We start from the raw sequence: 14588 nt of genomic DNA on the forward strand, positions 1-14588 counted from the left end.
TAAAAATATCGAAAATTAAAATAAGGGTTTTCTACATCCTTTATTAAACATTTATCGAAAAATTGAAATTAGAAAATTTAGATAATATGAGATATTTACGTAAATTTTAGATCGCAAGCGTATAATGCTCGAGCTATACAAGTTGAGAGTATCCCGAACGGAGTGGTGAACCAGCCGGTAGAATTCGAAAGTACGTATCCGACTATGCGCGTCGTGAAACTCTAAGTGCATTCGATAATGAAGGACGTTTTTTTTTTTTATCAGTTGATGGATCGAGAGCCGGCTCGGGAAACTTGGAGATCCTTGTGAACGGAGGACACGTTACGAGTTTCGTGAGAGCGCTAGGTAGCCAACGTTTCCTGGCGTCATTTGTGCCACACGAAGCGGTTACGCACTTGGTCGAAATGACATTCAACGGGGAAGTCATCCCTGGTAAGTCATCTTTTGTGATATTTACATATATAGTCTGAAATCTCTAAACAAATAAAACTATTAAACGCGCTTTTATCTCTAAATCGAAATTTATTTGAAATCAATTCCAAATGATTTCATTTTTTGCCAACAAAATGAATGTTTGGTAATCATCTCCTCGCACATAATAAACTTCGAAATTCAAGAATTACGTTAAAGGCAAAGATTTTAAGAGATTTTGGAAAAAATCATTAATATTTTTTAGTTATTTAGATATAAAAATTCGCGATTGTATCCCGGATTTCGAACGTTAACGCAACTAAAAAGTTTATGTTTGTTCCTTCGACAGTTGGAGCACCGTTAGAACTCAAACATTTATCCCGTTTCATTCGTGTAAAGCTCCACGCTAGCATTTGCGATTGCTACCTTTGCTCGCCGCGAATATCTTAATTTTCACGGTGCGGTTTTTAGCGCGCCTTTCTTTCGTCAAATTCCGACGTAGCAATCTTCGGCTCTTCTCTTCGCTAGAATATATTCCTAACACGTTCGCACACGCACACGTGCATGCACGTGCACGGGCACACATAACTCCTGGAATGCGCGATAGTCTTTGCCGTCACCATTAAAGAAGCTGGAATGCGCATTCAACGTTGAAATGTTGTTTAAAAGTCGCACGAACGATGATCTAAACCTGGAAGCGATTCATTGATATGTGTAAGAATTAGAATTAATGCGTCAATATAATTACGTCTTGATCGAAGCAAATCGATTTTAAAATGACTCGATTTATGAATATTTTTATTTATGAATATGTGAAGCGAAGAATACACATAGCAACCTTACAATTTAATCAATAAATTTTAGATTATAAATAAGCAATTATCTTCAATAATCTTTTACTAAAAGAGAAAGTAACATTATCAATCAATATTATATTAAATCATTCGATTTAATCTTATTTAGTATTAATATATTTAATTGTAATTTTTCTTAAAATTTGCAGAAGAGCCATATATGATTTATTACATTTTTAAGTATTAGCAGATATATATTCAGAAAAGTATTATTCGTTAAATAGTACGCCATTGGCATGGATCCACCTTGAGTTTTGCCATGCTTCGCCACATCCATAAATAAAATGTATATACTTTTCTCTCACGCGCGCGCGAGCACAATTCACAATGTAGGTACTCGCAGCGATCTTATCATGGAAATCATTCACTACGTTACACTACGAAGCGTTATTTTTCTTATGACCTTTAGTACTGTTAGACTACTCCGGCTCGATTTCCATTAACTATGATGTCGTAAGCGATTTCCGGTATTCTCCTTTGCGTCTGCTTCATGGTTCACGATAACTTTTAAAAACGGTTTCTGCAATATCTGCAAACGACAGTTTGCAAAATCTCCACCTCTTATCTTGCTCAATATGCGTACGTTGAAGTAATCCTACCATAGATATACACAACGTGCTCTTTCGAGAGAAACTCTTTCGCAAGCTATCCTCAATGCGGGTATTTTAATATCGAAGATGGAAAATTTCGAGAAAAAACAATGGCAAAAAAATTATTTCCGTTCGAGCTGATTTTAAAATGTTGGCGTTATCATGAAGAAACAGTGTTTTCTTTCCTCTCGCCGTGTAATTCTTCGTTTGTGAGGATGCATATAATTACCATCCTCCTCCGTAATAAGTACCTTTGAGCGATCCATGCTACTTTTCGTGCTTTGCGTACTTCTCCTTCAGACGAGAAACCATCCAGGAATGTACACAGGGTGATCGAGTTCATCCGCATCCCAGGCAAAGCAAGCGTGTCTCTAAGTCAGCGGGTCATCGAGCAGGTCGTTGACTTGCGATTTCACGCATTCACGTGACGTCCCACTGACCCATATGTAACGTCATCGTTTTCTTCGGCTTCCTGAACGCGAATTTTTCCGCCGCTACCCCACCGTCGCGAGGCCGTGATCCACAATACCGAATGACGAGACATTCATCTTCTTCATACCGTTTAAGTCACATTACTATACAACTTGATCATAAAACAGTACAGACGCATCCAGCCTTGTCTAAAAACGCGTAATGAGCAATAAATATTTCATATATAATTTATATTTAATTTAATTTCCCGCGGTCAAAGTTTTATTTGAAATTAAAATTAAATCCGAAAGATTTATATCCTATTTATATTTGATATCTATATTATTGAAGGATAAAAGTTAAAAGCTTCGAGAAGAGAAGAACCACTTTAAGAAAGTGAAATTGTTATCCATATAAAGACTAGAAGATACATAAATCCGCTACGCCATTGCACGTGCACGAATATATTATTTGGATGCCATGTATAGTTCACTCTCCGTAGTTGTGACTGCGTGTTGTTCACGTAGGGAAATAGCAATACACTCGGTAACTACATTATTATCTCTACTCTTTCCTCTCGCATTGCCAACGAGAAAAGAAGAATATAAGTTCTTCTTTCATCCGCATTTTTCGATATTTCTCGATTCACGTATGTTTCACAATATTAACACAAGTTATTTCTTACATAATGTCACTATCTTATCTGACAATCTTTTATATACATATATAAGAGTATGATACATATGTACAAATATTGAAAAAATTAAAATAAACTTTTAGAGAGAGACTAAAACAAAATTAAAAATTAAAAATAATTTTAATTCATTTTCATCACATTGCTTTAAAAATTACATATAGAGATCTTGGCAATTTATAGGAGAGTATGTCGAATATTATTGCGTAATTGTCGGTGCGCTTCAATGCATTCCTTCGATCGATATTTCACTTATATCCGCTATGGAAATTGCGCATAGAATATGAGCATGTAATGAATACCGTGTACGATCGTAGGTGTGGCTACGAAATCCATGTCGGCGTACAGACATATTTGGTTACGAATGAGGATACGCAAAGCCGCTCTATCTGCCTACCTATGTGAATATAAACACAATTCAGCACGCGGTCGTATACCTTGTGCAACACCTAGTCTCGGTATAATTTCTATATTAGCCCTTTATGAGTCATGATTCCTTTCTTTAAAATTACATTATTTAAAATAAATAACATAATGGCGAGAAACGCGAACATATAGATTAAAATTTGTACGAAGAATTCGATAATACAAAGATAAATTTACCGCAATAAAATATTCATCTTCGCTTTGCCACCGTCTTTACACGCCGCTTGCATTCCGCGGGATTTTATGTTCGGTTCTGCTTCCTTTCGCGTAATCATACAGCGGAGCGAACACGCGTGGACCGTTATCATCGATCGGAAGAAAGAAACGAACATGGTTGTTTCCCCGCGCGACACCCCATAAAGGTGCAGCCGCACCGATCGAACTACGTGGAATGCGTTCTTATGCGCTTATACCACGCCAAGGAAGTTATCGCCGATCTCCTCTGATCTTGTATAACTTTATCTCCGTGTTACTCTTTCCGAAAGTCTTCTCCCGCATCTCTCTTGCCGACTGATTATCTTTGTTGTAAAGTCATGCAACAGGCCTATTTGAATACAAGTAAAATACGCCAAGTTACAATCAATTAAATTTCGGATGTATCTCATGATCTCGCAAAATAATACTATCTTCAATCTCTGAAGCCGAATGACAGTCGTAAAAGATACAGAAGATAAAAACTTACGCGAATAAAAAAATACACATGTCTCTTTATAAGTAATCTCAATATTAATTAGGTCTTCCAACGTATGCAGAGCGAATTCTTTCAAGCTGCGATACGCATTTAAATTACTAAACCGCCTTACATAACCGCTGTGATTAAAGCAAGATCATTAATTTTTCGCTTTATGTAATCGCGATAGGCGCAGGTACGAATCGATGGAATCAATGGCACAAAGCGACACGAGTTTAATAAAAGTAATATTGTGTATTCAAGCGAGGTTTCTATTTGACCGTGACGCTCCAGAGACCGTAACAACTGATGAGAGAAAATCGCACACCCGGTTGCAATTATAGAAACTCAAGAGATCGATATTGATACGCGATGCGCACTTGACATCGTTAATTTTACGACTCTTCGTGAAGAATTCAATTAAATTATCAAATTAGTTCGAGAGAGATAATTAAGCGGCACATTAGCTTTTGCCCGCTTTAATAAAACTTAAAAAATAACTGTAATTCTTTTAATATAATGTAAAAAAATAATAAATTTTCTCGATATCTCCAAAAAGAAAATGAAGTATAATACATAAATTAATAAAATCGAAAACATACTACAGTGGGGACTCAAAGAAACGTCAATTTATTTCCAAATAAATTAAAGAGATGAACTTAAATTGGACAAGTATTTTTCTCACCCGATGACATGCTCCATGGATTTTCATCTTAGCTCAAGCACTTCGATAATGAGCCGCATCTTTAAAACATAATCGTGCTTGTAATTAATCGTCCGATGCTCGCGCAAACGTGTGTAGTTGATTCGCTCGAATGATCGCAATGTGGATTTATTCCGAGACAAATTTTTCTTCGTCATTCTCGCTCAAGGATCTCGTCATTCAAGGATCTAAAAAATATTCAAGAATTATATACAATAATAAAAAAAACATATCGATATAAGGTTAATCTAAATAAATCCATAAAATTTAGCTTCGACTTTTTCAAAATCCCTTTCATTTTATTTGCATAGGATATAATCCTTGTCCTACAGTAAAATTCGTCGTATAAAATGTTACCATTTCGGATTAAAAATTGAAGAAAAAGTAGAAACGGCAGCCGAAATTTCCACGATCGCCATTGTCGGTGATTTCAACGATCGAATCAACTGACATTAATACGTAATCGCTTGCAATATGCGAGGTGCAGTGTCATCGGTTCTCCGACTGCGATCATTTTAATAACAATAACGGCAATCAATCGATTACGCGGCATGGAGTGAAATTCGAGACTGATTAGATTTTATTGTTCGCTCCAAATGTACAGGATGTCTCGAAGAAACTATGAAATATTCATTTCGCATCTTTATTCTTTTCTACTACAAGTTTAATTTAAATTTTTACACGTACAAAATTTTTTAGTTTCGCGGATCTATATATTTGTAGAATTTCTCACCCCGCGTTTGATAATTATTGTATATTTAATAGTTTCAAATCGGCCAGTAAAATCTTATAATATATTGAGATATTTTTTAGATTCTTAAAATTATGGATCTATCTTCTTGAAATTAAATTTGCATTGTCGGTCTGGACACCCTGTATATCAATATATAAAGACGGAGCTGTAATATGATTAGAATCAATGAAGATCGCAGCTGTCCTTCGTGTGACTCGACTACGCAATCGAGGAATATCAGCGATACTTGTTCACATACACGAAGAATTTAATCCTTTCAGAGTATTATACCTCGACGTTCCCCGTGTGATTAACATATTAAACTACCTCGTAAACGTCTCTCATATTTTTATCCCAATTAACACGTATTTCGAGATGATATCTCTAGAACTGTTCTTCAACGAATCCGCATTTCCTTAATTAGTTCACTCTGGTTACAGTTAACTGACTTCGTTTCGGCAAGACAGTGAATTAGTTAATTCGCGAGTAGCCGTGATTATGTATCTTGGAACTTTCGGTATGACACGTGTGGCCGGGAAGTTTTCGACAATTTTGGATCTACTGGTTGCGTGCCGGACAACCCGTTATGTCTGGGAATGCAGCAGCGATTCACCGTGCACGGTCGCTTCGACGTAACTTCTCCATCGCCAAGAATCTAGCGTACGTCTCGGCGATTCAGCATAAAAAAAAATACTGTCTCATCAGTATATTCCAATATCATAATCGGAATTTCGATTGTAACGATGCTTTGGACGGAAAAAACGGGCACCTTGTATTAAAAGTCAAAATGAAATTAGCACGACAAACTTTTTCCGACAAAATTAGCAAACGTTTATTAATAAGATGCTACCACTAGATTATCGTTGCAACTATTGTCCTTAGTGACCACCAGCTGTTCTCTCCGCGAATGAAACAGCAACTGGCAGAAACATTCACGAGATTCTCGTACAACAAACTAGGATGAATTATTATATCTCAATCGAGAGCCACCGACGACTAATTTATTATCAACTTATCTCCACTAGGGCAACGTCTTTAATGATCGTCAGCTGCGTTTGCGTCTAAAAGAAGGAGCACAAACAATTATCCTTATGATAAACACGCAGCCCGCATGTTATTAACACATCGCGTTACATAAGAGCTGCGTATGAGCGGTAGCAAGCAGACGTCAAATGATTTATATATATAATCACATCTCTTGCGAATGGGTCACGTATGTCCTAGACTCTTCCTGCAGATTGTGTTATGCTAGTATCAGATGTACTTGTATAAGCAGCGCAAATAAAATCAGCCGCCGTTATTTGCCGTTACGCACCGGTTCTTTGCGAAACAGCCATCGCGCATAGATAAGGTCGATTCATTAATCAAAAATATAAAATGAAAAACATTGCATTGTATATTTGATTGACCGACTGTCGCGGAGTATTAGAAATTAATGATAGGCTTTTGAAAGAGAGAGAGAGAGAGAGAGAGAGAGAGAGAGAGAGAGAGAGAGAGACGCTCATTCTCTTTTCACTCGTGAGAACCGCGTGTTAGAGATGCCCAATTTTCTATTTATGATCCCAAGATATCGAAATACGTGGATCGGCTATCCCGCGAGAAATCGCGCGGTCTGCAGCCAGCCGATCGGATGAGTAAGAAACGGATGGGAGTAGTCGGATGTATCTTGTCTTCCCGAGGCCCTGCGGTTAAGATCTTCTCTTCCTCCTTATCCGCGTTCCGATCGCAAATAGACTGTAATGATGAATATGAAGATAACTTTCGAATGCACATAGGGATTTCATGTTTTATAAAAAGTATGCTAATAATGTGGAAAAGCGTGATTAAACACCGGATCGCAGGTGGAGAAAGTAAAGATATTCGAAATCGATCGATCATTGATTGTTGCAGGTAAAAGATCTAGAGAATATAATCGGTCTAGGAATCTCGTTCAATGTCAACGCGAGAGTAGAATCAGATGGTCGTATCCAATGATAAATTAAAGTAGATAAATAGGAATAGAACTTATTTGCGCTATGTATACTTGAAAGTTTTCATTGCGCTACCTCTCAACAAGTCGCTCCAAAATGATATGCTCGTGTAGTTAACAATATCCCGGATATAGCCAAAAAGACTAAAATTTTGGAGGATCTCTATAGATATATCTATAGATATATCTATAGATATATCTATAGATATATCTCGAATTGGGAGAAATCCAGAGAAATCCATCTCTCTTCTCGTTTCCATTGCGCAAATCGTTTGAAAATTATATCCCTAAAATTATCAAAAAACGATGGTTTTAGATTTATTCTTGAATTCTCCAGAAATTTGTAGAAATTTCTCCAGGTATTTTTGACAGAAATAAATTAAATTAATATTGCATCATATAATACATACCTCCGCTGTTAGGAATACAGGTCAAGCGTAATTGGAGAATCGCCGCTTATGTACCGTATCGGTGACGGGACCGCCGAGCTGGTTCGCGTGCGCCACGAGGACCTACGGCCCTGGTTCTGGGCCCGAGCGGCGGTGGGCCGCGGCGGTGGGCTGGGGCACACACGCTCGTCGTCCCGTCCGTCGTTCAACTCGGTCGAGTCCGCCGCGTTGCGTCGCGTCGCGGATCGCGCGAGATCCAGCGTTCGTCACGGGTTCGCTTTTCCCGCTCGGTTCTCCGGATACTGTGCGATTTTCGAGCGCGTTTCAGCGGGGTTCGTTTGCTCTTTTCCGTGGAGGATTCTCCCCTCTCCACGTCGTTTCGACGTGATGCAGCTGCGGGAAGCTGGCGACGACGCGATCGTCGTCCGTAGCGTGCGAGCCGATCTCGTACATTCCCGAGAGTGAGGTGGGACGTCCCCTCACCTCGCCATCCTCCTCGCGGTAGGTCCTGGCGACGCAGGATCGATGCGTGTCATCGAAGTGCATCTGTCGTTCGTTTCGCGTGCGTCTTCATTGGATCGCAAGATCGATCTGGATCCATCAGCCACACTCTTCCCTTTTCTTTCCTCTCCCCCTTTCTTTATAATCTAGGTTCTTCCAGCGTCTTTCCAGGTTTCCTCTCGCATCGCGACTCGTCAAGGTAATTGACACGACTCACCTATGAGATCTGTCTCCCGCTGTGATTTATCGGAATTCAAACATTCCGACAAGTTCGTTGTTCCCGTGATGTCATGTGCAGTGGAATCGTCACGTTAAAGCTCGTTTTTTTTCCGAGTCTCCGCGACATAATTTCCCATAATTTCGAAGATCGAATTCTACGGGGACTGTACAAGTTTCGATGCACTTTCAAACTTGTTTCGCGCGACGATACTTTTACCATGGAGTCTGGAGCAAAGTTTAGTAGATATATGTACGAGTGGATTTTTTTTTTTTTACCTCTTTTGGATGCGTTCGGAAATCTTATCCGTGGATCAGAATAGCATTTAATTGACCAATCAGGGCAAAGAAATTTTTATTTCTTTTATCCCGATTGGTCAATTAAATGCTACGTTACTTTCGGAGAAGAGAGCTGGTTTGACAGCGCGTACTTGGTGCGCGTGGCAGGAAGGTTAGAGGTCGAGTTCCGAGTCACGTTGCACTTCCGGGGATCTGGAATTCGATTCGAAACAGTGACCTATATCTTATATCGGCTCTACAAGAGTACAGTGTTATTATAATCGGAGAATCCCCCGGATAACGGTATTGGCGAAAGAACGTTGTTTACGCAAGAAAATACGTGTGGGAAGCACGAAACCGCTCCTATATAAAGTCTCGTTCTTCAAATCGAATGACAAGTCGATTTCTCTACGAGAAATTATTACAAATCTCTATATTTCAAAACAATTATTTAGCGATACATATAAATGTGGGATGATATAATAGTGGAATAATAAAATTTGTGTACGAAAGCATTGTGTGTGTTAAAAAAAATTATAATAAACAGTTTTTATTTTTGAAATAGTAAATTATGTGTGTGAAATGTTTTTTGCATCAGACTGTTGAACATTGATTACTTTAATTATATATTATCAGGTTCACCTTGGCGAGTTGGCATTATGCCTGCACCGAAGATGTCAGTGATAGGTGATTCGATCAGGCTGGTTCCTGCTGGTAGTCCCGCTATCTTTGAGCTGTCCGCATTAGGTTTCAGCAATAGCGAGATTGATGTTAAGATTATAAGTGAGTGTTAATTTGTTAATTGATTTTTGAGGCAATCTACAAATATGCTCAATATACTTATTCGATGAATTGCAGCACCCTCAAAGAGACACATTCCCGCGAGAATTGATGAAGAGCCAGGACGATCTGGCGAATTTCGTGTCGAATTTACGCCAACTGAAGTAGGTAGCCATCTCGTGGAAGTGAGCATCGCGGGACAAAAGCTACCGGCAGGACCGCTCGTCGCCAAAGTGTACAATAGTAGTCTGATCCAAGTTACTGATGTACCTAGTGCCGTAGTTGGCCATGCCTGTCAATTTAGAGGTAGATTATTTATCATATTATACATCTTGTGTGTTCATGAATGATATGTGTTGAATCTCTAATCTTTACAGTGGATGCCAGCGCTGCGGGAGAAGGCCAACTAGAAATCTCTATAAATGAGGGAGAAGTACCTAATCATGTTCAAGTAGTGGGTGGTGGCCGTTGCCTCGTATCTTTCACCCCTGAAATCGCTAAATCTCATTATATCGATATAAAGTTTAATGGAGAAGCAGTACGTGGATGTCCCTTTGTTTGCAATGTGTCGGACACGAGCAGAGTCACACTGAGTATGAACCATTTAGAACTAATTCCAGTCAATCATACTGCCAGTTTCCACATGGGAGTTGATGGAAGTGGTAGTGCGGAGCTAGCGGTTTCCGTAAGGGGTTAGTGATGCATTAAACGTTTACTATTGCGAATTGATAGGAACTGAAATTTATATATAAATTCTTAAATATGTAATATATTTCAAGTTTCATGGAAAAAATGAAGGGGATATATCTATCAATTTATAATAATAAAGACATATATATCTCAGATAATTGTCCAATAATTTTCTAAATACATGAATTTAAACAAAAAAAACTTTCAGGACCGAACAGCGAATTGCCGGTTAAAGTTACTGGTGATATAAGTAACGGTTTCACCGCCGAATTTATACCAAGGGACGTGGGTGTACATTCAATTAGCGTAGAATACAACGGTTATCCCGTGAATGGCACGCCGTTTCTAGCCAAGGCGTTCAATGCAGATAATGTACTAATTGGACCTGTAGCCAGAGGCAGTGTTGGTCAACCAACCCACTTTACTGGTACAAAATAGCGTTAAACTAGTAGTTAAATATTAGAACGTATTCTCTTAACACATGTTACATATTGATATTGAGTATCTAATGCATAATCTTCTTGTCGACAGTTGACGCGAGTCAAGCTGGTGAAGGAAATTTAGAGATTACGATATCGGCTCGCGGCCAAAATATACCGACGCAAGTAACGCCGCAAGGAAACGCGCGGTTTTCCGTTAGTTTTGTACCGTTCGAAGCGTCTGAGCACATTATCAATATAGCCTTCAATAAGAAAACTGTGCCTGGTTGCCCTATAATGACACGTGTGGGTGGCGACAGCCACGTAACCGTGAGTGGGCAAGCACTGAGCAGCGCTGGATTAGGACGGCAAAGTTATCTGACTGTCAGTAATGTTGCCGGTAGCTTGGAAGACTTAGAAGTTAATGTTGAAGGTAAATATCGCACGATTCGCACGAGTTCATTGTTCGTAAAATGATATAATTGTTAGCACGTATTTTGCGACAAAAATGCACAGAAGCATCCATGTGTTGATTCATCATGTCTTTAATACGGAGGGATCTTTCGTTTTGTTCTTAACGTCACGGGAATGTCGACGTAATTGTACAGGATTGTGTTCATCTGTGTCTCATTAATCTATTAGCTTGAGAGCAATTTTCTCTCTCTCTGTTGCAGGTCGGCCAGCTTTCAGACTACGACATTACTAGACTTCTCAAAAACTAATCTCGCTCTTATCTTAATTTATGGATTATAACATGAAACACACACATGGTGGTGGGCTCCTAACTCAATCTTTTGAAAGTCTTGTATAAGGGTAGTCTAATTATTTCTCTTCTCCACTCGCATAATTTGTCTTATATCTGTTGTTACCACTTGAAAGTATTACAATTCTTAATTTGTGGGTTTCAATAGTGGGAAAACTATGGAAGTCATCTAATATTTCATAATCACATTATTTTGTGTGCTTGTGAAATATATTTGACTTACATAAAGCCATTTTATAGTACTATATATTTATTTTAAGTTGTGTATAATTGTTAAATCTTTCAATTTAATGATATATACATCTCTAAACTGAGATTTTTAAATGCATAGTGCCTTTTAACAAGTGTGCCAATATATTTTAACTTTAGTATACATATCTATATCATAACGTTTTATATAACAAACGAAGGAAGCTGCTATAAATTTGTTTGTTTCTTCCTGATAATATTGAGTATAAATTACTATGATAATTATTTTTTAATATATTTTTGCTCTGTCTGGTTGCTTTGCTCAGCCAACCATGCTATAAACGAATTAGAAAATAATCTTACATTAGTTCTGCGTGCATTTAAGCTGAAGCAAATTAGAAATAATGTACGAGATATACGGCTTTCTCCCATTAATCGCAGTTAACAATTATTTATCGCAGCTATAAATCTCTAACGCGCAGTCTGTTTTCTTTAATGTTGCTTAATATGAGTTTATAACAATGCCGATTGGACGTATACGCGAACCTCTTCGCGAGCTGGCAGTTCCGGTGTCCACCCCAAGTAAATGGCTAACTTTAAATGATATTAAACGACTAACCCGCCGGACTTGATAGGGCCCAATGGACAGGCCGTACCTGCTCAGGTCACCGACAACAAAGACACAACATGCAGTGTGGCGTTTACACCAAGAGTCGTCGGCGAACACCGAATATCGGTGAATTACCGGAATATCCCGGTAGCCGGCAGTCCGTTCAGCTGTAAAGTGTATGATGTCGCTGCGATAAAGGTGAAGGATGCCAAACGCGGTGTCATCGGATTGCCGGTAACTTTCCTGGGTACGTTTTTTTTTTTTTTTTTTATGCTTTTTAAAATACAGTTTTATACTTAAGATAAATCTCGTTTTCTCACCCACAGTTGAGACCAGTCAGGCGGGACCGGGTAATCTGGAAGTCACTGTCAACGGCGGACGAGTACCGACGTCGGCTCAAGCGCAAGGTCCTCACACGTACGCGATCTCATTCACACCTCGAGAACCGATCGTGCACACGGTGGACTTGCGATTTAACGGGGAGGATGTGCCTGGTAGCCCGTTTACTTGTCAGGTATCTTATATCTTATTTTTCGAATTGTATGAATTCGCGTGATAATCTAAACATATAAAAGTTATGTTATTTAAAATTAAAACTATTTTAGTAACTTACTATTACGCGTTATATAATGCAAGACAAAATGCAGGTAAAAACGTTTTATTGAAACTATTTAGGTCAGCGATACGGCAAAAGTGTTAATAACCGAAGGACTTGAGAAAGTATCTGTGAATCTCGTCGCGACCTTTACAATAGAAGCCGATGCGTCTCTCGGTACGCCCGTCGTCGAAGTGCTCTCGCCTACTAGAGAAAGTTTACCTGTACACATCAAGCAGAACAGTCACGGCGTCTATACCGCCGGATTTACTCCAAGGGATGTTGGTGTGTATATTTAGTTTAAATATAATTATAAAATCATCATTGTTTTAAATGATGTCCGTGTTATAGGTGATCACAGCGTCGAAGTGAAGCTCAATGGATCGCATGTGGAAGGCAGTCCATTTCTTGTCAAGGCTTACAACGCTGATAAAGTCAAAGTGACAGATATAAATAGTGGAGTTGTCAGCAAACCAGTGTTCTTTAGCAGTAAGATCATATTTTTCACAGTAATGTACGACGAATTATTGTTGTGTAAGTATCGTTGTGTAAAGCGTATAAATTTTCTATTTGCTATTCTAGTCAACGCCAGTCAAGCTGGAGCTGGAAATTTAGAAATTATAGTGGCAGTAAACGGCAAGAATGTTCCGAATTACGTGCAAAGCGAAGGTAATGCAAAGTTTAGGGTCAATTTTAAGCCACAAGAAGCTGCTGTGCACAGTCTCAGTGTCCGTTTCAATGGAGAGCCAGTTCCAGGTATGAAAAAAGTCCGCACGCGTCTAATCGTATGATTTTACCTTCAGTTCTTTATATAAATATTTTGAAATTCTTAGGTTCGCCGTTCAGCTGTAAAGTAGTAGGTGCCGGTCAAGCAATAATTTCTGGTCACAATCTGAAGATGGGTGCAGTGAAACGACTGATGTCTTTCACTGTAGATCCGCAGACTCCGTCCACGAATTGCGACGTTATTGCAACCCCACCGTCGGGTATCGCCCTGCCTATCACTATCGAGCCCATCGACGGCAAGTACAATGTGAGCTTCGTACCCACCGAAGTCGGCAGGCATAATATCATCGTCCTGATAGACGGCGAATCGATTAAAGGCTCTCCGTTCGCTTGCAATATTTACGATGTGACTAAGGTAAGCTACCAAATACGTAAAATTAAAACTTAGATGCTCTTAATATGTTTAATGTAACGTTGGATATCATAATGCCTACAGGTACACGTATCCGGCCTCACGGAAGCATTACTGGGTCAGGCAACCACATTTACCGTCGACGCCGCGGAAGCCGGCGAGGGAACGCTAGAACTGGTCGTGAGTACAGAAAACAACACCGTTAAAGCCGAGGTGGTGGCCTGTGCACGTGGATTATATGACGTTACATTTGTACCACAAACAACAAGTGCGCACTACGTTAATATTAGCTTCAATGACGACAACGTGCCAGGTTTGTACGCGAACAATTTCATTGATCGATTTTCGAAAGTCGATTTGAAAAATAATAGATATTAATAATACCGATGTGTTTATATTAGGGAGTCCATTTAAATGTCCCGTGGTTAACAGCATGTTACATGGTCCATCGATGATCCGAATCGGTAATACAGCTTACATAGATCTGGATATGTCTGACTTGAATGGTCCTGTATCAGCGGAAGTTACTGGTAAATTATTTATCTAAATATTTATTAG

At 39.1% G+C, this 14588-nt stretch overlaps 1 protein-coding gene and 1 long non-coding RNA gene across 9 annotated transcripts in view; one reads left to right on the top strand and one right to left on the bottom strand.

Annotated features, from left to right (window-relative positions):
* The window catches only part of Jbug (filamin-type immunoglobulin domains fbug), a 30361-nt gene that overhangs the window by 11190 nt on the left and 4583 nt on the right, over window positions 1-14588 (top strand). Inside the window, exons 13-27 of one of the 3 annotated variants that reach the window (XM_070294732.1) lie at window positions 111-190; window positions 265-432; window positions 9483-9629; window positions 9705-9932; window positions 10004-10318; window positions 10525-10743; window positions 10848-11168; window positions 12323-12544; window positions 12624-12811; window positions 12973-13177; window positions 13244-13381; window positions 13475-13648; window positions 13726-14033; window positions 14115-14343; window positions 14432-14560. In XM_070294732.1, the coding sequence (XP_070150833.1) occupies window positions 111-190; window positions 265-432; window positions 9483-9629; window positions 9705-9932; window positions 10004-10318; window positions 10525-10743; window positions 10848-11168; window positions 12323-12544; window positions 12624-12811; window positions 12973-13177; window positions 13244-13381; window positions 13475-13648; window positions 13726-14033; window positions 14115-14343; window positions 14432-14560 (3071 nt within the window). Of the gene's footprint in view, window positions 1-110; window positions 191-264; window positions 433-9482; window positions 9630-9704; window positions 9933-10003; window positions 10319-10524; window positions 10744-10847; window positions 11169-11409; window positions 11549-12322; window positions 12545-12623; window positions 12812-12972; window positions 13178-13243; window positions 13382-13474; window positions 13649-13725; window positions 14034-14114; window positions 14344-14431; window positions 14561-14588 lie in introns of those variants that run through there. The other 2 variants (XR_011446818.1, XR_011446816.1) reach the window with 2 other exon arrangements.
* LOC138932721 (uncharacterized) lies at window positions 2482-9071 on the bottom strand. Of its 6 annotated transcripts, none has more exons than XR_011446826.1 (5): window positions 8965-9071; window positions 7872-8795; window positions 5117-7226; window positions 4742-4947; window positions 2482-3930 (listed from the first exon to the last, which is right to left on the bottom strand). It is a non-coding gene; the product is annotated as an uncharacterized lncRNA (long non-coding RNA). The 6 variants fall into 6 exon arrangements; XR_011446827.1 differs by lacking the exons at window positions 7872-8795; window positions 8965-9071 and adding an exon at window positions 7538-7623 and having other exon boundaries at window positions 5117-6261; window positions 6343-7226; XR_011446828.1 differs by lacking the exons at window positions 7872-8795; window positions 8965-9071 and adding an exon at window positions 7538-7623 and having other exon boundaries at window positions 2482-3357; window positions 3564-3930.

This window comes from Polyergus mexicanus, unplaced genomic scaffold (genome assembly GCF_030449975.1).
Source record: "Polyergus mexicanus isolate NDT 795.1 unplaced genomic scaffold, iyPolMexi1.0 SCAF_1, whole genome shotgun sequence".
Classification (NCBI taxonomy): domain Eukaryota; kingdom Metazoa; phylum Arthropoda; class Insecta; order Hymenoptera; family Formicidae; genus Polyergus; species Polyergus mexicanus.